At 36.6% G+C, this 22,582-nt stretch overlaps 2 protein-coding genes across 2 annotated transcripts in view; both read left to right on the top strand.

The window, feature by feature from the left end:
* Window positions 1-1,323: 1,323 nt before the first annotated feature.
* On the top strand, window positions 1,324-17,340 carry ptges3b (prostaglandin E synthase 3b (cytosolic)). Its single transcript, XM_048178281.1, has 8 exons — window positions 1,324-1,480; window positions 5,413-5,526; window positions 5,651-5,720; window positions 5,815-5,913; window positions 9,166-9,255; window positions 9,387-9,443; window positions 10,420-10,444; window positions 16,442-17,340. Coding segments are annotated over exons 1-8 (477 nt in total). The 5' UTR covers window positions 1,324-1,478; the 3' UTR covers window positions 16,462-17,340.
* Window positions 17,341-20,289: 2,949 nt separating this feature from the next.
* Window positions 20,290-22,582, top strand: part of baz2a (bromodomain adjacent to zinc finger domain, 2A) — a 41,831-nt gene continuing 39,538 nt past the window's right edge. Inside the window, exon 1 of the mRNA XM_048179084.1 lies at window positions 20,290-20,574. The gene's annotated coding sequence lies outside the window, so the exon portion shown is untranslated. The remainder of the gene's footprint in view (window positions 20,575-22,582) is intronic.

The raw sequence follows: 22,582 nt of genomic DNA, 5'->3' as shown, positions 1-22,582 counted from the left end.
ACTTACAAATTGAATTTGATTGTATTCTATTCGATATTATTTTATTTTATACATACTAAGTCATAATTTCGACCTTTTCTCTTATAATTTTTGTTTACTAATTTAATAATTTAGTAGGCTGTCATAATTCTGACGTTTTATGATTTCACCTTTATCTCGTAGTCATGATTTAATGTCATAATTATGACTTTTTATCTCATAATTTCGACGTTTTATGTCATAATTGACATAGGAAGTCAAATGTATGTCATAATTATTAGTTAGTATGTCATAGTTTCGACTTTTATGTTATCATTTTGACATTTTAAGTAGTATATAGAGGGTATGCATCGACGTCACTTTCCCGCCGAAAACGCGCTCCCTCAGCTGGACTGAGTGGCAAAAGAACCTGCTGCGTAACTGGATTAACGTTAAAAGGAGAAACGGCGAAAACGCGAGTAAAACTAACGAATTACCCTAAAGGTTGGACTCGAAAGTGTTTCTTACAACTTGTCAAATAAACCTAATCCATGGATATTGACATGCAGCCAGGAGTCGTGTTTCCTGACATTTATATGTGCCTGATTTGACACCGGGGAAATACATAAAGCAAATCTGGCTGTGAATATTTTATATAACTACAATATCGGTAGGTTTAAATCTGCTTAATCACTTATATCAATGTTATATCGTCATATTGTCCAGCCCTAAAAACACACAATTATGCATAATATAAGATGGAAAATATTTAATTGACGAGTCGTCAACATAATATATAACAATACAATATATAAGGTATGATTTTACCTCAAAATCCAACAATTCGACACAAAATGATAACTGCAAATCCATGTTTCTTTGCCTGGAGTCCAGCTGTTTCTGTGACTTGCAGTGATCCATTTGCTTCTTTTTCTGTTGCTTTCTCTAGTTTTTAAATATATACCTCAGGGTTTGTGTCAAATCTATTTGTACAGTCAGCCGCAAAGCTCTTTCCCGTTTTGAATGTGTTTTGTGTGTTTTTCGCGACATTCACGCTGAAAACCAATGCTGCTGCTCAGTCTTTTGCCACTCAGCGTGCGTAACCGCAGTCCTAACGGTCGACGGTGACGTCACTTGCATACCCTCTATTTTAAGATTTACCAAAGCATTTTTTCTTATGTGGCGAAAATGGGCTTCCGCAATATTATTTAGACAATTTTATCAAATAATTTTATCAAGCGCTAATCTACATAATTTATAATTGACAAGTACTTTATTTATTTAATTTTTTGTTAATTATTGGGGAAGCTTGAAGATGTTAATAACGTTAGATTTGGCATTATTTGTAGTTGAGTTGAAACGGAAGTTCTAGAAAAGGCCACCGGTGGTGAGGGGCGTGGCCTGAGGCCCCGCCCACCCGCACTCCTGTGACACCACCAGAACAGAACCTCGGGAGAACATACCAGAAAACCTCTGAGCAGACGCTGACCATCACACATTCACACACAGCCGCCAAAGTCATGTAAGTGTGCGCTTTTTGTTGAATATATCTGTCCTGGTTTAAGCGAAAAACAGCTCGTTACTAAAACCAGCACTGAATCACTGTGTAGACTGTGAAGCTTTTAGCTAGCCAGCATTAGCTACTTCCGCACGACTCATTCACTCCTCTCGGAGTCGTTAAACTATCCAGTAACTCAATAAAATCCCGTGCAGGTTCATTAAACGCTGGATCTAAAAGTATTAGGATCATAAATCTTGTAGTGTATGTTGAAATATGTAATAATATTGTGTAAATATAAGTTTCTCGTCACAGTTAGCCTGAATAAGGTCACCAATGTTAGCATGTTGCGCTCTTTTGCCACTCAAGTCCGTTCATAAATACACACATCTTTGTAAATTTGTATTTTAGTATCGACGAACTTACTGAAAGAGTTTCTAATGTGAGGGAGTTTGTCGGTTTATTTTATGGTAAAATGATTCGCGAGAATGAGCGCGCGCCGCCTGCACGTGCTGCAGGGCCAGAGAGCTGGGATGAATGAATGAACACACTCATAACACTCATTTACTGAGCACATCACAAGAAGACAGCGATTATATCTCAACTTCTCACAGTAAAAAGTCCCCCAACAGCTTTTAAATGAAGATGCTTGCTGGGACTCAGATTATCATATTGATTAAATCATGTGAGCACGTTATATTGAAAGAAAACATATGCCCTAGTGATATTTCGTATCAGTTATCAATTATTGAATGTGGTCATATGTGTATGTACAGTATGAGGATGGAATTTAACTCATTTATTCATTAAAATTCCACCGTTGTTTACTGTTTACTTGTTTCATATTCAGAGTACAAGCATGGGTCACTCAGTACTGCAGGGGGAATTTGATACACCATCCTTTAGAAAAGGAGCAGTAACAGGCGGCAGGTTGAAGTGGTGTGTCACAGATGTCCATGCCACCTGCTCTTTGCAGATCTCTTTATTTGTTGAAAGAATTGAGTTTTCTGTACCTCACCTGATACTAGTATTTAGGGGAATGGTGTTTTGACACATAATATTTAAATTAGTGGTCGAATGATGGTGTTTCATTGGATAATGCTAATACCAACATCTAGAGCGCAAGGTGAACAGTGCTATATTTTTTTTTATGATATATATTTTGTTATATTTTGTCAAGAATTTTAATGGTAAAAGTGTGGAAACAGATGAATGCAAACAATATTATTAAAATATTTATAATGTATTTTTTGTTAGTATAATAATTTAGTAGTTGCATCAAAAGTAGAAATAATTTAAAATCATTTTTCCATGTAAGCAATTAGTTGGACAATATTATTGGAATCAGTTATACAATCATACATCATTATGAACTAACGTTCAAATGTTTGTGAAAGAAGGCTTGTCTGCTCCCCAAAGCTGCTTTCATGTGATCGATACAACAGTAATATTGTGAAATATTACAATTTAAAATAACTGTTATTTATGTGAATAAATATTAAAATGTAACTTATTCCTGTGATGTCAAAGCTGAATTTTCAGTATCATTACTCTTCAGTCTTCATATTTTTGTGGAAACCGATACTTTTTTTTTTTTTTTTCAGGATTCTTTAATGAATAGAAAGTTCAAAAGAACAGCATTTATTTGAAATAGAAATTTTTTGTAACATTATAAAAGTATTTACTGATATTTGTGATCAATTTAATGCATCCTTGCTGAATAACAGTATTAGTTTATTAAAAAAAAAAACTTTGAACCATTGTTAATATTCTAAAGTTTAATTGTAGCAAATTAGAGAAACTGCAACAATTTCTTTTGAACAATTTACTTACTTTTAGAGATGTGCCGATGTATCGAGATGGTCCTCACTGCAGAACACAAGATCCAGGGGGCGGATATCGGTTATAGCTAGGGATGCACGTTACCATTTTTTTAAGGGCCGAGTACGAGTATCAATACTTTTTTTTTTCTAGTATTCGCCGATACCGATGCCTATACATCTATTAATTTCTCTCTTTTTTCTTTTTTTTTTTGGTGATGTTGCAGTTTTCCAAGCACAACACAGTGAGACTAATAAATGTAGGACAGCTTTATTATTATTTCTCTAATGAAAAAAGTAATAATTTTTATGTGCTTGTCACAAACTTAAACAAAATTTCACAGTGTTCAATAACCTTCAAAGGGCATAATTACCAATATATATAATTGTTATATAAAAATAAATTTACAAACAATACAACAAATACTATAGAGATACAAATGAAATAAACTTGTTTTTCAGATACAGTAGGTTTATTTACCATGTATACATTTATTTAACATATTTTGTTTTATTAACATTAATGACAAATATAGGCTACTGTCCCTTTAAGACCGAATCCATGGATACTGACACATATCCTGTTTTCACCCAAATGTTTATGTCCACTTAAGCCATAACCGATTGTATTTACATGAGATACTCTACACACGATGGACATTTTGACAGCTATTTGTGAATTTGACCATTCAGGCGCGAAAAAAACCGATCACACGCGCTGTCTGAGAGAACTGGGATCAAGCGCCAGAAAGAGAGAGAGCGCTTCTGGTTTGTGTTATTCAGCTTGATTCCGCATATCCCGCCTTCACTAATCGATAACGAATTGTGATTGAAAGCATGCAGTTCACAATGTGTGTGTTGTCATCATTAATTTTGAAGTATTTCCACACCCCTGAGGCTGACATTGTTTCTGCTGCTGCCGTCTGTGTCTCTGTGCACAGAAAATTCTGTCTTTGTTATCGGGGGTATTTTTACAAGTACAAGTACATGAGCTTGGTATCGGCCCAATACCGATACTAGTATCGGTATCGGTGCATGATCCCTAGTTATAGCATAAACAAGCCAATATAGAAAACCAATGGCCTACTATATTAATTAACTGTGTGAAGGCACTGAATTGTATAATGTCTATTGCATAATCCAAAGTTTTTCTCTGGGTAAAATAATACATCGCTTGCTAAAACAAAATGAAATCTGTTTCAAAATACAGCAGGGCTCAACAATAAGGACTGCCCGGGGTCAGGCAGTCCCAATCAGTCCAGTGCTGCATCTTCACAAAAGTTTATTATTTGCACGTGTTTATAAGTCTTGCGAATTTAAGCGCAAGAACACACAAAAGAGAACTCAATTCTACTCACTGTGTGTGAAGATTTGTGTGCGCCACAAATACTGGAATGAGTTCTCTTTCACTTCTTCTAATTCACTCAAAATTATATGAAAATACCTATATTGGCCAGTGTCCTTGAAACAGTTGGTTATGTCTTAACAAACATAAACAGTTGAGAAATAAAATGCTTGTGTGTCAGTATATTGGATCCGTGCAGCTCTTAAAGTGACAGCAGCCTAATGTTCCTGCTGCGCTGCTGTCTGTTTTAAATGTTAATCAAATAACAAAAGACAAAAAAATGCCAACTGTGTCCCGCAGTACAACAAACCACACCCCTACTAATTATGCCCCCTACTTCAATCACTAGTACTGCCCTTTTACTTCACTTTTGCCCTTCTACTTCACTATTGCCATCTAGTGATAAGGCATACAGATCGTAAAACAGAACAGACGCCGTAGTCATCCTGTTTGTTTTCATTAGTTTTTAAAGTATTTTAATTATGAAATTCTACAGTCAATTTTATTTTTATGGGAGGGGTAGGTTTAGGGTATGGTTTAGGTGTGGGTAAGTTTTTAGCTATAATTACAATGAGTCTGTATTAATTTGACAGTATAATTTATTTGATGTTTTACCACTAGCTGTTATTTCATATTTAATAAGATTCAAAAGTAATATAAGCTCCTCAGCTGATTGATCAGCCTGGCCGACATATTCTATCCATTTAATTTAAATGAATATTTCCATATTTCAAATATTTATCACTAAATTATTCTGTCCATTCAATCCTTAATTTAAATTTCCTCAACAGGCACCCAGCAACTGCTAAGTGGTACGACAGACGGGACTTTGTCTTCATTGAGTTTTTGGTGGAGGATAGCAAGGATGTGAAAGTAAATTTTGAAAAGTCCAAATTTGGTTTCAGGTATGTTGTTGTAATTTCAACATCTATGACACTAAATGCTTCTTATTGTCATTGCCTTGGATTCTAGACTGTATTTTGAATGTTTTGTGGTTTAGCTAATGTTGTCTTCTGTGCTCTTCTTCAGCTGTCTCAGTGGGACGGATAATATGAAGCACTCAAATGAAATTGACCTTTTTGATTCCATCGATCAAGATGTGAGTTTAGCACACATTTGAGATATCATGTTTCAGATGATTCGCAATATTGGGATGAACATGTTTTGTCTTATGCCTTACTTTCTATTCTCAGGGGTCCAAACATAAGCGTACAGACCGGTCGATCTTGTGCTGTTTACGGAAAGCAGAGGCAGGGAAATCCTGGCCCAGGTTAACAAAAGACAAGGCAAAGGCAAGTTTATTGTAGCTGCTTTATTTGTAGTTAAAATGGTTTCTATTTGATTAAGAACGTTATCAGATATATCTTGACAATTTGAAGTTAAACTCAGTTAAGTGCAGATGTTAGTGATTATTTAAAAGTGGCCCTATTATAATATTTTAAAGGTTCCTAATTTTGTTTTGGATGTCTTCTACAATTGATTTACATGCATCCAAAGTCAAAAAACACTTTCATTTTCTCATAATATACATTGCACATCACCTCTTCTCATAGTGTCTGAAATGGTTTGAAGATTCAGTCTCTCTAAACGCCTCCTTTCCGTGAGCCTACTCTTTTCTGATTGATCAGATGCCTCAGATCCAGGAGCAGAGATGGGGAGATTTAGGGATATGTAAAGTGGGAGGAGTTGGATCTAGATCCTCCTGTATCTTGTGTTCTGCAGTACGGCCCATCTCTCTCTGATTGGTCAGGTGGCCCAGTCTGTTATGATTGGTATACTCTGCTCTGATTGGTCAGTTGGCCCAGTCTGTTGTGATTAGTCTTACATCATGTGTTGGAAATGAAACACTTATTACCATATCTGATTTTCTGCTCCAGAGGCTTCCTCAGCACTTGATACAAAGTGGCTGCATTTTGGCTGCAAGCCAGGCAGCGTTTTTGCACGAAGGTACCTCGCAAAACTGATGTGGACCGGCTTCTGAGGCTGTATAACGTTTGAATGATCTACAACTAAATGGAGAGAGCTTTTATGATAACCAAGAAAATATTTAATTTACGACATTAGTAAAGTCTCTAGTGCTGCTGTCAAACTATTAACTGCAAATAATTGCTTCCAAATTAAAAGTTTGTTTACATAATATGTGTGTGTACTGTGCATATTTATTGTGTATAAATACACACACATGCATGTAATATATTTAAAGGTGCCATCGAATGAAAAATTGAATTTACCTCGGCATAGATGAATAACGAGTTCAGTACATGGAAATGACATACAGTGAGTCTCAAACACTGTTGTTTCCTCCTTCTTGTGTAAATCTCATTTGTTTAAAAGACCTCTGAAGAACAGGCGAATCTCAACATAACACCGACTGTTACGTAACAGTCGGGATCATTAATATGTATGCCCCCAATATTTGCATATGCCAGCTCATGTTCAAGGCATTAGACAAGGGCAGCCAGTATTAACGTCTGGATCTGTGCACAGCTGAATCATCAGACTAGGTAAGCAAGCAAGGACAACAGCGAAAAATGGCAGATGGAGCAATAATAACTGACATGATCCATGATATCATGATATTTTTAGTGATATTTGTAAATTTTCTTTCTAAATGTTTCGTTAGCATGTTGCTAATGTACTATTAAATGTGGTTAAAGTTACCATTGTTTCTTACTGTATTCACGGAGACAAGAGCCGTCGTTATTTTCATTTTTTTTAAACACTTGCAGTCTGTATAATTCATAAACACAACTTCATTCTTTGTAAATCTCTCCAACAGTGTGTATTGTTAGCTTTAGCCACGGAGCACTATCAAACTCATTCAGAATCAAATGTAAACATCCAAATAAATACAATACTCACAGGAATCGATGTATGCACACAGCATGAATGACGAACACTTTATAAAGATCCATTTTGAGGGTTATATTAGCTGTGTGAACTTTGTTTATGCTGGTTAAGGCAGTCACTAGCTCCGGGGGCGGGGGAGCGCGAGATTTAAAGGGGCCGCACGCTAAATCGATGCATATGTAATTATGGCTCAAATAGGCAGTTAAAAAAATTAATTTAAAAAAATCTATGGGGTATTTTGAGCTGAAACTTCACAGACACATTCAAGGGACACCTTAGACTTATATTACATCTTTTGAAAAGGGGTTCTAGGGCACCTTTAACAAAAATATATTTATATATACATTTAATATAAATATGTGTAAATATTCCTTAAATATATGTGTGTGTGTGTGTGTAATATATATATATATATATATATATATATATATATATATATATATATATATATATATATATATAAAACATAATATACAGAGTACACACACACACTATGTAAATAAACTATTTTGGATGTGATTAATTGCAGTTAATTGTTTGACAGCACTAAATTTCTCATTAGAAATAACATCAAAAGTGGAAAAAGTTGGTCAAAAATGTACATTTATCAATTCCAGCGCGAGTCCTCGTCTTTTGGAAGTGCAAAGTGGATTTGCAGCACTAAAAACAGCATCTTCTCAAGATGTCGAGAACACAAAACAAACTCTTCTGGTTGTCAGCTACAACTACAGTGTATGAGGGTCAAAGTGGCCAATGAAGACCAAGGGCTGATATTATGCAGTTTTTTTGTTGTTACATAGGTTTGTAACAGGAAGTGAGACTGTAATTGCTGACGACTCGTTTTGGCAGTCCAGAATCAATTCTTTCTTTTAGAAGACGATAACTTTGTTTTGCACTTTGATCTTTAAAACTTTGCAGACATTACACAAACATTTACATTCACAAACAGCTACAGCCAAACCAAAAATTATTCAGACAGTTTTGATATTTTTGATATATTGTTACTAGTGGGTGCAGGACACTATAGTTAATTTATGTAAGTGAGGATAGCAAAATAAAGTAAACTATGATGACATATACCCAAAAATTCTTCATACTGTGGACTACCAGTAAAATCGATAAAAATTTGAAACAAAAATTTTTCAGACACTTTGACCTGACCATGTTTTGCTAAAGTGTTATCTGACATAAATCAAGATTATTTTTTTCTGACAGTTTAACTCTGAGATCTTGTCATATTTTATTACCTTTTTTAATGTACAGTGAATAAACTGTATTAATGAATGAAATGTTTAAGGTGTCTGAATAAAAAATGAAAGGTAATATTCGAAAAAGCATAATAGGGGTACTTTAAAAATGTTAGTCATGTACTTGTATTTTGTTTGCCCCAAACCTGAAATATACCAAATAATAGCACATCTGGTTTAAAGGCACAGATGTTTGAAGGATGTACTTGAGTACTGTGGTTTGTAACACAAGAGCATAGTGTATGTTTAAAGTATTTCTGATCTTAAAATGAAATTGTAGACAAAGATGTCAGTTTTGTAAATCTAGTTAACCATTAATGCATCAGATAACCTGTGTAAAATTATTATTAGTTACTAATACCACATCAGCCTTTAACATTAGTGCATCCATATATACTTTGTTGTCTTGGTTAAGACAAAACTTAATTGTTTGTCTTCTGTCTACAGCTCAACTGGCTTAGTGTTGACTTCAACAACTGGAAAGACTGGGAGAATGATTCAGATGAAGAACTGGCCAACTATGATCGCTTTTCAGAGGTTAGTTCTTTTTACATAAAAAATAGCTATTCACCTTCCCAGCAATATTCCTTATTATTATGGGAATTGTGTGAGGATTGTGCCTGTAATTAATGTGCTGTACTGACATGATTTGTTTTTTTTGTTTTCAGATGATGAGCAACATGGGAGGAGAGGATGATTTACCTGATCTAGATGGAGCAGATGATGTAAGATTTAATAGTTTCTGCATATGTGTAATAAAGTTTAGTAAATGGGATAGTTCACCCAAATTATTCACAAATCATCCCAAACCTTATGATGTTCTGACATAAAAGATATTTTGAAAATATGTATATTTTTTTGTCCATACAATGGGTCCATTGATGATTTGTATCCCACTGACTTTCATAGTATGGACAAAAACATTCTTCAAAATATCTTTTTTTGTTCCACCGAAGAAAGTCATACAGGTTTGGAACGATGTAAGGTGAGTAAATGATGACACCATTTTCATTTTCAAATGAAAATTATCCCATAATTTGCTCACCCTCAAGCCATCCTATGTGTATATGACTTTTTGTCTTTCAGCCGAACACAGTCTGAGTTGTATTAAATGGTATCTTCGCTCTTCCTAGCTTTGTAATGGGATTCAAGCTCAAAAAAGCTCATCCATCCATCATAAACGTAACCTATACGACTCAAGTGGTAAGTAAATGCCTTCTGAAGCGAGCGATGGGCTTTGTAAACCTGTTATTATAAGTTTTAAATATGGATATTTTTCTTACAAAAACCCATTGCTTTGCTTTAGAAAGCATTTATTAATTCACTAGAGTTGTTATGATTACTTTTATACAATTACAAAGCTGGGAAGAGCCAGGATATTATGTAATATACTTTCAATTGTGTTTGGCTGAAAGAAGAAAGTCATACACACCTAGGATGGCTTGAGGGTGAGGAAATTATGGGATAATTTTCATATTTGGGTGAGCTATTCCTTTTAAGGTTCAGTTTAAACTAGTTGGGGTTGCCTGAATGATTATTCAACTAGTCAGCCTCAAGGAAGCCCAGGATAATTCAGGGTGGGTCACATCCAATCAGATGCATTTCTTAAGGGGGGTAGAGCACAACAGAAAGGAACAGAACACAGAGTTCTCAACATGCTTTTAACTGATTTTTTTTTTTTTTTTTTTTTTTTTTTTCCAGGAATCAGCTGATAGTGATGATGAAAGTAAGTTTTCCTCTTTCTAGCTTGTACTTTCAGATCATTACTGTTTTAAAGGAGACCTATAATGCCCCTTTTGACAAGATGTAATATAATTCTGTGGTGTCCCCAGAATGTGTCTGTGAAGTTTCAGCTCAAAATACCCCACAGATCATTTATTATAGCTTGTCAAATTTGCCCCAATTTGGGTGTGTACAAAAACACGCCATTTTTGTGGATGGGTTGCTTTAAATACAAATGAGCTCGTGCTCCCCGCCCCCAAGCTCGCTCGTCATTGCAATACACTGAGGCATACATAATACAGTAGCTCACACAATAAATAAAACTCGCAAAATGGATCACTAAAATATTCTTAATGCAGCATATAACATAGGTATGGCATGTATTTTGTGGATGTTTGGTAAAATTCGATTCGGAATGAGTTCGATAGTGTGTTGCACGGTTAACGTGGCTAAAGCTACACACTGTTGGAGACACTCAATAAGAATGAAGATGCGTTTATGAATTATACAGACTACACACGTTTTTTTCGCGTTAAAAATGAAAATGACATGGCTCTGGTCTCCATGAATACAGTAAGAAACAATGGTAACTTTAGCCACATTTAACAGTACATTAGCTAACGAAACACATTCAGGAAGACAATTTGTAAAATAAATATATGAAATTGTATCAGTTGGTATCGATTTCTGTGCAAATCCTGTGTTTTACTGATGATCTTGTGAAGCATTCTAGTGTTAATGACTTAAACATACTGGTATATGAATTTATCTGGACACATTTCCTTTATAAATAAAATTACACCACTGCATCCCTAGTGTCTCAGATGCCAGGAGTTTATGGAGTCTCATATGTTTGCTATTATAGCAGTTAACAGATCAGTGATAATGTTTACATAGCTGAGAAATATAATGAGCTCAGGGACGGTCGTTCCTGATGTTACTCGTTGCTTGCGAATGCGAAAACAATGGCGGTGCCGTGGGTGGAAACGCACAGATTCAGGGGGCAGTAATATTATAATAAGATCCCATTCCTATGTCACAAGGGGAGCGAAATCAGAATGGCTCGATTTGGCTCATGCTTGCAGAGAAAAGCTTACCAAAACTAAGTTACTGGGCTGTCCTTTTTCATATTTTCTGTGCTGGTGGATGTACCAGAGACCCAATTATAGCACTTAAACACAGGAAAAGTCAGTTTTTCATTATATGATGCCTTTAAAGGGATATTTCACCCGAAAGTCATTTGTCATTTACTTTTCCCCCTTATTTTTAATATACTCATAATTTTGTCCACCCATTTAAAGTCATATAAATCTAATCAGCACTTTCAAGCTCCAAAATGTACATAGACAGTAAACATATTCCAATTAATCGATTAGTTTAATCCAAGTCTTATAAAGAAACACAATTGCTTTATATGATGAATGGATTTAATTTATTCACATATAATCACTCATCAATGCACATACATAGAGCACATGCAATATGGAAAACAGAAGTTCAAATGTACTTGATTCACATGTGAGAAAAGATAATTCCACTCTTGACTTTCATCCACTGAATGCAAAAGGTGAATTTGAGTCATTTAGAATGTGCTGGTGATCTCCAAAAATAATCAAAAGCACTACAGAAAGTGTGAAAACTCCAGTCCTCATTCAGCTTAAAGGGGCTCTATGTAGGAATGACACCCAGTGGTCGACATAGGTACTGCAGTCCAAATTTCAAATATTGTTTGTCCCGCCCCCTCGTTCAAAGATGCGGGTGGCCAGCTTGGCACGCAACAAGAGGGAGCGCAATTGACAATGAAAGCTGAGGAGACTTACACACTGTAAGCTGATAAGTTGATTTATCTTTGTTTTAATATGCTGTAGAGATGTTTAGATTGATGCAGAGGCTTTTTAGGTCAGGTAGAATCTGCGATTCTCTGACCCAGTTTGTTTGCTGGTTTCCGTGGCTGCAATACGCGGTGTTTTCCGCCAACTGGCAACTTGTGATGTCGAAATACTACTGGATAAACTGGCAGCACAGGGTTTTGCGCAGACCAAAACAAAGACAGACATTCCGACACGGAACGCACATTTCAAAGTAGGCTGTATCATTGGTTTTCTGAGAAACAAGTAGGTGAACTTAGCATGTTTCCTAAATATCTGCAAACACATTGGTGTATTTTTATGCTTTATTAAAGTAAAAATCTTACATATTGCCCCTTTAATAGCAAGAAGAGCTAACATTACATTATAATAGTAAGCCGTGTTTCATCCACAGTTTGTCCCAGGAACTTTTTTCCCACAGACCTGTTGCTGTCTGCATTTCCATCACGGTCTAAAGTACCATGAAAATTATTCCAGTGACGTAGGACTGCACGCAACTGTCCAGTTCCTGCTGGATTTCGTCCTCCGCATATAAGCTTAGAAGCCTGAACCTCCTCATCAGTCCATCTGTCGTATTTAAACTCCATTGTTGATTCGAATAGCAAACGCTCTTACTGTACGCACCGCAACAGACTTTTAAAAATGGTGGTTGAAATAAAATGCTGTGTGGAGTCAACCAATCAGCATGTTCAGCGCCCAAGTACCACCCCCGAAATTTCCTAAACTTTGGAAGAAAATACTACTTCACAAGCAATCTTTTTGAGGGGAAAATTTTTTTGCCCGGAACTTCATTTAGACCCTGGTCCCTGCAGTTGAAACACACAGAGTACCACCCTAAAGTCCCTAGTTCCTGGGGAAAGTTCCTGCAGTGAAACGCAGCTGTACATAATGGATTTTCTTTTGTGCTTTTCAGAAGAAATGTACAAATTGGAACAACATTAAAGTATACTTCAGCTATTCGTGTTCCGCAATTGTCCACGTACTGTCCATGTGATGTAATTTTCATCATCAGGAGGGTCCGTGAATGTCTTTTTTTTTTTTTTTTTTTTTTTTTTTTTTTTTTGTGGACGGTGTACATACAACAGCGCATGTGCAAGGTGAATGTTGAGACAAGAGTCCACTTGGTGGCAATATGCGATTGTGATGTACAGGTGCTGGTCATATAATTAGAATATCATCAAAAAGTTGATTTCACTAATTCCATTCAAAAAGTGAAACTTGTATATTATATTCATTCATTACACACAGATTGATATATTTCAAATGTTTATTTCTTTTAATTTTGATTATAACTGACAACTAAGGAAAATCCCAAATTCAGTATCTCAGAAAATTAGAATATTACTTAAGACCAATACAAAGAAAGGATTTTTAGAAATGTAACTGAAAAGTATGAACATGAAAAGTATGAGCATGTGCAGCACTCAATACTTAGTTGGGGCTCCTTTTGCCTGAATTACTGCAGCAATGCGGCGTGGCATGGAGTCGATCAGTCTGTGGCACTGCTCAGGTGTTATGAGAGCCCAGGTTGCTCTGATAGTGGCCTTCAGCTCTTCTGCATTGTTGGGTCTGGCATATCGCATCTTCCTCTTCACAATACCCCATAGATTTTCTATGGGGTTAAGGTCAGGCGAGTTTTCTGGCCAATTAAGAACAGGGATACCATGGTCCTTAAACCAGGTACTGATAGCTTTGGCACTGTGTGCAGGTGCCAAGTCCTGTTGGAACATGAAATCTGCATCTCCATAAAATTGGTCAGCAGCAGGAAGCATGAAGTGCTCTAAAACTTCCTGGCATACGGCTACGTTTACCTTGGACCTCAGAAAACACAGTGGACCAACACCAAGCAGATGACATGGCACCCCAAACCATCACTGACTGTGGAAACTTTACACTGGACCTCAAGCAACGTGGATTGTGTGCCTCTTCTCTCTTCCTCCAGACTCTGGGACCCTGATTTCCAAAGGAAATGCAAAACTTACTTTCATCGGAGAACATAACTTTGGAACACTCAGCAGCAGTCCAGTCCTTTTTGTCTTTAGCCCAGGCGAGACGCTTCTGACGCTGTCTGTTGTTCAAGAGTGGCTTTACAAGGAATGCGACAGCTGAAACCCATGTCTTGCATACGTCTGTGCGTAGTGGTTCTTGAAGCACTGACTCCAGCTGCAGTCCACTCTTTGTGAATCTCCCCCACATTTTTGAATGGGTTTTGTTTCACAATCCTCTCCAGGGTGCAGTTATCCCTATTGCTTGTAAACTTTTTTTCTACCACATCTTTTCCTTCCCTTCGCCCCTCTATTAATGTGCTTGGACACAGAGCTCTGTGAACAGCTCTTTTGCAGTGACCTTTTGTGTCTTGCCCTCTTTGTGCAAGGTGTCGATGGTCGTCTTTTGGACAACTGTCAAGTCAGCAGTCTTCCCCATGATTGTGTAGCCTACAGAACTAGACTGAGAGACCATTTAAAGGCCTTTGCAGGTGTTTTGAGTTAATTAGCTGATCAGAGTGTGGCACCAGGTGTCTTCAATGTTGAACCTTTTCACAATATTCTAATTTTCTGAGATACTGAATTTGGGATTTTCCTTAGTTGTCAGTTATAATCATCAAAATTAAAAGAAATAAACATTTGAAATATATCAGTCTGTGTGTAATGAATGAATATAATATACAGGTTTCACTTTTTGAATGGAATTAGTGAAATAAATCAACTTTTTGATGATATTCTAATTATATGATATTATAATTATATGACCAGCACCTGTATTGTGCAGTAGTCGAAGAAGAGTGTGACACAAAACAACATGCTATTCCAAGAACAGTAAACAAAGCAGCATATCATTTTTGTTTTGGTTCTTGTTCTAAACTTTGCATGCAACAGTGGATCCCCCACTTTTAATCTTTCATCCTACCAAGCAAATGTGCTGTAAGGGCAGTGTAAGACTTTTCATCTGACATCTTGTAGATTATAAAAAAGCAGCTGTACTGCACATGTCGAACTCGTCCATCCGCGGTTGAGTGTACTTTGAAAGCTGTGCAGACATGACTGTGCGCGAAACGGATACACGGAACACGGAAAATGAAGTATACCCGGAATATTTTTGCAGTAAAATATCCAAAAACCACTAGGCCAGCGTTATATATTTTGTTCACTTGAGTACTTACAATATCCCAAATGTTTCCAACTATTTGTAAATCGTGAGAAAATTGCAATTTTAACCAAGGCTCCGGGACTTGTGAGGAGGCGTCTGTCAGTGGCGTCATACCTGCGTTACCCTCGGTTTCCGGTTTTATTTTGTAGAAAACATGGAAACACCAAAGACACTTTAATATATTACCTCTTAATAGACAAGGGAACAACTGTTTTGATATACTGTTGTTATATAGCTCAACACATTTGGTCTTATTGTTTAAATCAATTTTCTTGTTTGTTTTTTTGCGAGTACCATGCTTTACCATGCCTCAGAGAAAAACACTTTTGTCAAGTAGCTAACATAGCATAATCAGATGCAGCTTTATTTTTAGTAAAAGTAATACATAATTTTCTCCATCATACAATACGTTTTAAATTTAATTGCATGCCATTTATCAACACAAGCCATCCAATATTTAATATAATATTCTAAAATCGATCTATCTTACTGCAGTGTGTAACAGTGTCTCACAGCAGCCCCCAAGTGAACGCACAGAGTAATGTTATAAAATCATTTTCAACACACTCAAATGTCTCTAATATGATAAACAGAGCTGTGTTACCTCAAACTCATGACCGGAAAAGTGGAAGTGGCGCCAGCGACTGTGTCATAATAAAAGTCCCACTGCTCGTGAGGTGTATGTTGCGCAATCGCTCCAGCGGCCTCGTTCAGCTCCCACAACACTCGATCCTGCTCTGCTTCATACTACAGTAATGTTAATAATCGCATCCATGAACATGATTTCTTCCCGACTCCAATCCCTATTCTTTTGCACCGTCCGTTGAGATGGAGACCACATGTCCTAAGATTCCGCTCTCAAACTTGGCGTCATCAAACTACGCCTTTGTTTTGAATAGGCCTCTAGCGGACAAAATTATTACATACTGCACCTTTAAATTATGACAGACTTGTTCTTTTCCTTCAACATGTTTTTTTCTTTTCAGAAATGCCAGATCTGGAGTAAGCAGCTGGCTCACTGGACAGACAGAGGAGGAGGGGATGACATGCAAATGAAAAGAGCTGTCATCTAAATGGTACATGATCTGAAAGGGAGCAGAGCTGAATTCATTGAGATCAGTGGATTCATAGGCATCACCTCTGTCCACTAATGGCTGCACTCCAGAAGATCGACACAACCCTCTGTTGGGAGTTAATATGCATATTGCTGTACAGAGCTTCGTCGTCCCCCTCCTTATGAGCAGTCCCGGCTTTTTTGTTTTCTTTTAATCTCTACTAAAACATGATGTATACTTAAACTGTTTGGAAAAACTGCACTGTGTTCATATTTTTTCAACTGATAAGCAATAGATGTGATGGAAAGTTTCTTTTTTTATTGTAAGGCATTGAAATTAAAATGAAACGTGAAACAAACTTTGCAGAGGTGGAGGGAGTTTGTGTTTTGTAAAATCTGTTTAGTTTACAACCTTGTGATTTAAAGCGTAAGAACTGTAAAGTAGCAGTTATTAGACATAAGACCCACCTCCCTAACATACTTCAATCATCTTCAACATTAGCCCTCAAGTCTCTTGAGGTGGTAACAGATTTATTGATGGCTGATATTTTCTGCTGACTCCCTCTGAAATTATCCCTAAGTCTACATTGGCACTGTATGTGGTATTGGACTGTTAATGTCTTTAATATTATGACTGCAGTATGATGTCTTTACATGTAAAAGACTAGGTATTGTATGTTTCAGAACAAGTCTAAAACAAAAAGACCAAACAAGTTTGCACTATCAAAAAATTGGGTGTTGCTAGTTGAGTCCTATCAATGTTTTCAAAAGAAAAGAAAAAAAAAGCTTTCAATTTTGTCTACGTATTTCTAATAAACTGCTCAATGCTTACCTTTTCATTTTGTCTGCTAAACTGTTAAAGGGTTAGTTCACCCAAAAATGAAAATGGAGGAACACAACAGAAGATATTTTGAAAAATGTCATTGTTTTCCTCAATACAATGAAAGTCAATGGGGTTCGATGTTGTTTTTCAGAACATCTTTTGTGTTCCTCAGAAGAAAGAAGGTCAGGTTTGGAATGACATGATGGTAAGTAAATTACATAAGTTTCATTTTTGGGTGAATTACCAAAAATGCAATTAGATGTGTTAGATGTGAAATATTTTGATTGGTTAAAAGTACATCTTTGTGCCCAAAAGCATATTGACTACTTTAGATGCCCTTTTAATGTACAAGCTTTGAAAATAGTTGGCAGTCGTTATATTTATAGTGTTTCAGTAGAGATGCCCCTGTCAGGAAACCTGGTTTCAAGTAACTTTTTTAAAAGGCATGATACAGTGATGATAATACATATTAGCAAGTACAATTGCAGGGCGTAAAAATGTGTTTTACCTGCCAACTCCGTATTTCCAGAGACGTACGTAGCTACTTAATAAGCAACCGTAACTCGCCCATTTTAAACAACATTACGCCGTGAGGTCACGAAGGAGGTGCTAGAATAACGTTACTAGGTTCATAAAGATGCACGCGCTCGGCCTATGACCACATGCGGATACTTCACACGAGCTTGCATAATTTTATACCAAGTTAGTTAAATTGAAATGTGGCCACCTATTTAAAATTGGGATATTGTGGATAAATACAGGTGGTTTCTATATTTTGTAAGTCGGATGAATGGCATGGCCTCTACCTATCCGTAGCGGACCATCACTTCCTGCAGCCGCATTCTGGCTGCGCATCCACTCCTCTCCAGTGACTCCAGATTGATCATCGCGCTGGGTCCTAACGCCGGACCGCTTTCCGTTCCGCTCTGCTCTTTATACTCATGATATCTGCCCCACTTATGCAGCAGCATATTGGGTATTTAAAAAGATGCAACCGGGCTTTGATCTTTCTCTGAACAGACATCGTTTCCCTTTTACATTTACCACTGTTAAAGCTGCTGTAAGTGATTGTTTTGGTGTACCACACAAATATATAGGCCTGGTTTCACAGACAGGGCTTAGTTTAAGCCAATACTAGTTAAAGGTACAATGTGTAAACGGGTCCCCTTACATGTTTATTGTCCTGTCCAAATACCCACTTATGGTCTTTACTCTTGACCACTTGTCTACTTGCATGACGTATTCAAGTAGGCGTGAAGACTGCAAGTGTGCGTTGAACTTTTTATTACCCACACGCTTATAGTCTTGCAAAAAATGCAAGTGTTTACTGAGTGTTATTATTATTATTATTATTTTCAATACTTTGCATTTTAAAATACACTTCTAAATGTATGTTCAGAGGTTGCTATGTAACTAACAGAAGACACAATTTTAAAATTGTGATAGCAGTTGCAAATGATGTACAAAATACACATAGACTACTCATCTTTGCATCAATAAAATGTGCAACACTTTGTGTTTTACTACCAAATTATATGTAATATATAATTAATTTAACTTACACTTGAATGTTTTCCTTGACATCTCATGATTTCGGGGCATGTGAGTTCCTGAACATAATGCATGATGGGATACGCTAGCCTTGAATACTGTTTTGAAGCGGTATTTAAAGGGTTAGTTCACCCAAAAATGAAAATTCTGTCATTTACTACTCACCCTCATGTCGTTCCACACCCGTAAGACTTCGTTAATCTTCGGAACACAAATTAAGATATTTTTGTTGAAATCCGATGGCTCCGTGAGTCCTGCATAGGGAGCAATGGACACTTCCTCTCTCAAGATCCATTAATGTATTAAAAACATATCTAAATCAGTTCATGTGAGTACAGTGGTTCAATATTAATATTATAAAGCGACAAGAATATTTTTGGAGCGCCAAAAAATAAATAAATAACGACTTAGTTAGTGATGGCCGATTTCAAAACACTGCTTCAGGAAGCATCGGAGCACAGATGAATCAGTGTATCGAATCTGCTGTTCGGAGTGCCAGTCACGTGATTTCAGCCGTTGGCAGTTTGATACACGATCTGAATCATGATTCGACACACTGATTCATTTATGCTCCGATGCTTCATGAAGCAGTGTTTTGAAATCGGCCATCACTAAATAAGTCGTTATTTTGTTTTTTTTGGCGCTCCAAAAATATTCTCGTCGCTTTATAATATTAATATTGAACCACTGTACTCACATGAACTGATTTAAATATGTTTTTTTTAGTACATTAATGGATCTTGAGAGAGGAAATGTCATTGCTCCCTATGCAGGCCTCATCGGATTTCATCAAAAATATCTTTATTTGTGCTCTGAAGATTAACGAAGGTCTTACGGGTGTGGAACGGCATGAAGGTGAGTAATTAATGACATTATTTTCATTTTTGGGTGAACTAACCGTTTAAGTTCATCTTTATATGCAAATTTGTTTTCCCATAATTACTTCTGTTGTCTTTGAATTGGTTAAAATGTAGCCTACTGCTGAATACAGACAATAATTTATGGTAAACTAAAATAAATGTAATTTCTATTGAAACTTGTATGACATTAATTTAAATATGTTTATAATTACATAGTTGTAATGGTCAAGTTGCAATTTACTTTAAATGTATTATCAAATAACATCTTTAAAGCACAACAAAACATTAAATGATTATTACTTATATTTGCCTATTACAAAGTTTACATGTTAAAATTGTACATAAGAAAAGAATCTAGTCAGAAGTGTACTTAAGTGCCTTTTTATTATCTACAAGTACATTAATATATATATATATATATATATATATATATATATATATATATATATATATAGTTAAGATTTGAAGTACACTACAAGCGCACATTCAAAACAACTAAGCACACTTCTTTTCACAAGGGCATTGTGGTCTTCTCAATGAGAGGCTGGTCTGTCTCAGAAGTCCATGGTCCGTAGTGCACCTAGTCGGCGCTAAGACCCGGAGGCGCGCGGTCGTCTAGCCGTCATTCACTTCCTCTTTCGGCTCGCTCTCTTTCTCTCCTATGTGATCATGGCTGCGCTCAAACATTACCAGCCATGTTTGCAAATCTGAAACCCAAAGGTTAGCGATTTAGCCGTTTATTATTTACATCGCTTACACCCTCTTCATCCACATTGGTCCTTTGCCGGGGGGCCAGAGTCTCTGTCTCCTGTGCGATCGGCACATATCAAGGTTGGGCAGTTTTATTATCATTATACGGGGGAAACTTTTGAGAGTGTGTTGTGTGGGTGATGCTGCCTCATTTTCTCTCACCGTATATCGGGAAAATAACGTGAATTAATCAACGAAAGATGACCTTCCGAGACGAGACGATCATCGTCTCTTAATATCGCATTTTTCCAGGCAAGCTTTGAAAACATAAGCCACCCATAACGTCTTAGAGATCACAAACCCTCTTATATTTATATAATCAGTCCGTTTATCTGTACGTTTAACGTCTTTAATTATTTAAATAACGCACAAACCCGTGGTTATGTAAATAAGACCTGCTGTTTTCATTTACACCGTTTTCATCGATGAATGAACGCTGTTACATTACATTCGAGTCTAATTTCATTCATACTCCAAATTATTGAATTAACACAAATGCTAATCGCCGAATATTGTTTGAAAGCTCATAAATGGTCGTGATGAATCGTTGTTATGCGGCACGCAGGCCTCATTTTGTCATGTCATCACCGTTGATATTAACCGAGCACTTTAATCAAACTTCATCGCGAAATATTCTTTTATAAGTGTGTGTATATCGCTAGATTTTCATTATGAGCATCACTGAATTGTCTTCCCTTTATTTTTGCGGTCATATGTCTCGGTACATAATGTTATTTTCAAGCAGTCTTTTTTGTTTTCGTTTTTGTGTCGTTTGTTTGGCCGCATTCTCGTTTCTTTTTTTTCTTTTTATGGCTTAAAATAAGCTGATACAAGACTAAAATTACATTAAAGAGGCTGAAGAACTCGAGTTAGAGAAGATATGAGCTGGTTTACCCTGAGTTGTGGTGTTTTAGTGTTGGAGAAGTTTAATAAAATGTGAATATATATATATTTTGTATGTGTGTGTGTATGTGTATGTGATGTGAGACCCAGAAGCAGCGCATGGTCATGAGCAGCGCTTTAGCCTCCGTGCTAACCGTTTCCCACATCTCCCTCTTTTCTTTATTAACATTTTTCCGCATAATATTTAACTAAATATAACTCTTTTACCGTGTGCTTTGCTTTTTAGTGACGTATGTCGGTTGCACCGCCATTTCTGAATGAAATTACACAGTTTTGAGTTGGATGTTTACTGTTAGCTGTGCGGTTAATGATGGACACGCATAAAAATAATTAGTGCTGGATTTGATCTATATGCATAAATCTATATCAGATCATTTAAATGAGCTTTTTAAAAAATGCTTTATTAATACTTATTAATGTGTTGAATGTGTAATGGTTGAGTTTGAGGCTGGTGTTCAGCATCTGTGTGTGTGGTGTGTGTTATTTAACGCGATTGCTCGGGCATCTCATCGGCTTTATCTGCGACATTTTATGTTGAGATGTGAAGAGCAAAATTTGTGATGTCCGCCACAGCAGAGCTCACTGGCTGTGTCTCAAAACCATGTACACCGGCTACCTGCACGGCTTTCTGGGCGTCGTTCGTGCGATCTGACCGGTCTGTATGTCCTCAAAGATGCCGAAAACCCAATTATAACGTTATGAACGCGCCTACAGTGCTGGAAAATGCCATATAGTTAGGCAGATCACTAGGTATTGAAACGCAGCCACTGTCTTGAGCACTGTGCCACAGACACATTAAGCGCTCTTTACTAATGTTGAATGAGAGTTTAAGTGCAGATTGTTTACTACAGAAAGATAAGGATCTGCTTATTGTTTAAAATTGTTGTTTTAGTAATATGATAAAATAGGAGTTTGGTTAGTTGGAAGATTTAAATTAGTTTAACTCTCTGGATTTAAAGGATTAGTTCACTTTCAAATTAAAATTTCCTGATAATTTACTCACCCCCATGTCATCCAAGATGTTCATGTCTTTCTTTCCTCAGTCGAAAAGAAATTAAGGTTTTTGATGAAAACATTCCAGGATTTTTCTCCTTATAGTGGACTTCAATGGAGCCCAAACAGTTGAAGGTCAAAATTACAGTTTCAGTGCAGCTTCAAATGGCTTTAAACGATACCAGACGAGGAA

This window comes from Megalobrama amblycephala, linkage group LG24 (genome assembly GCF_018812025.1).
Source record: "Megalobrama amblycephala isolate DHTTF-2021 linkage group LG24, ASM1881202v1, whole genome shotgun sequence".
Taxonomy (NCBI): domain Eukaryota; kingdom Metazoa; phylum Chordata; class Actinopteri; order Cypriniformes; family Xenocyprididae; genus Megalobrama; species Megalobrama amblycephala.
The sequence above is the reverse complement of the archived record's forward strand: the minus strand, read 5'-3'. Positions and strand labels throughout refer to the sequence as shown.

What these genes read in the sequence shown, in the direction of transcription:
- ptges3b (XM_048178281.1), top strand. An exon ending in TAACAAAAGACAAGGCAAAG is followed by an intron (nt 5,914 to 9,165) that starts GCAAGTTTATTG and finishes TTCTGTCTACAG; the next exon opens with CTCAACTGGCTTAGTGTTGA. An exon ending in ACTATGATCGCTTTTCAGAG is followed by an intron (nt 9,256 to 9,386) that starts GTTAGTTCTTTT and finishes TTTTGTTTTCAG; the next exon opens with ATGATGAGCAACATGGGAGG.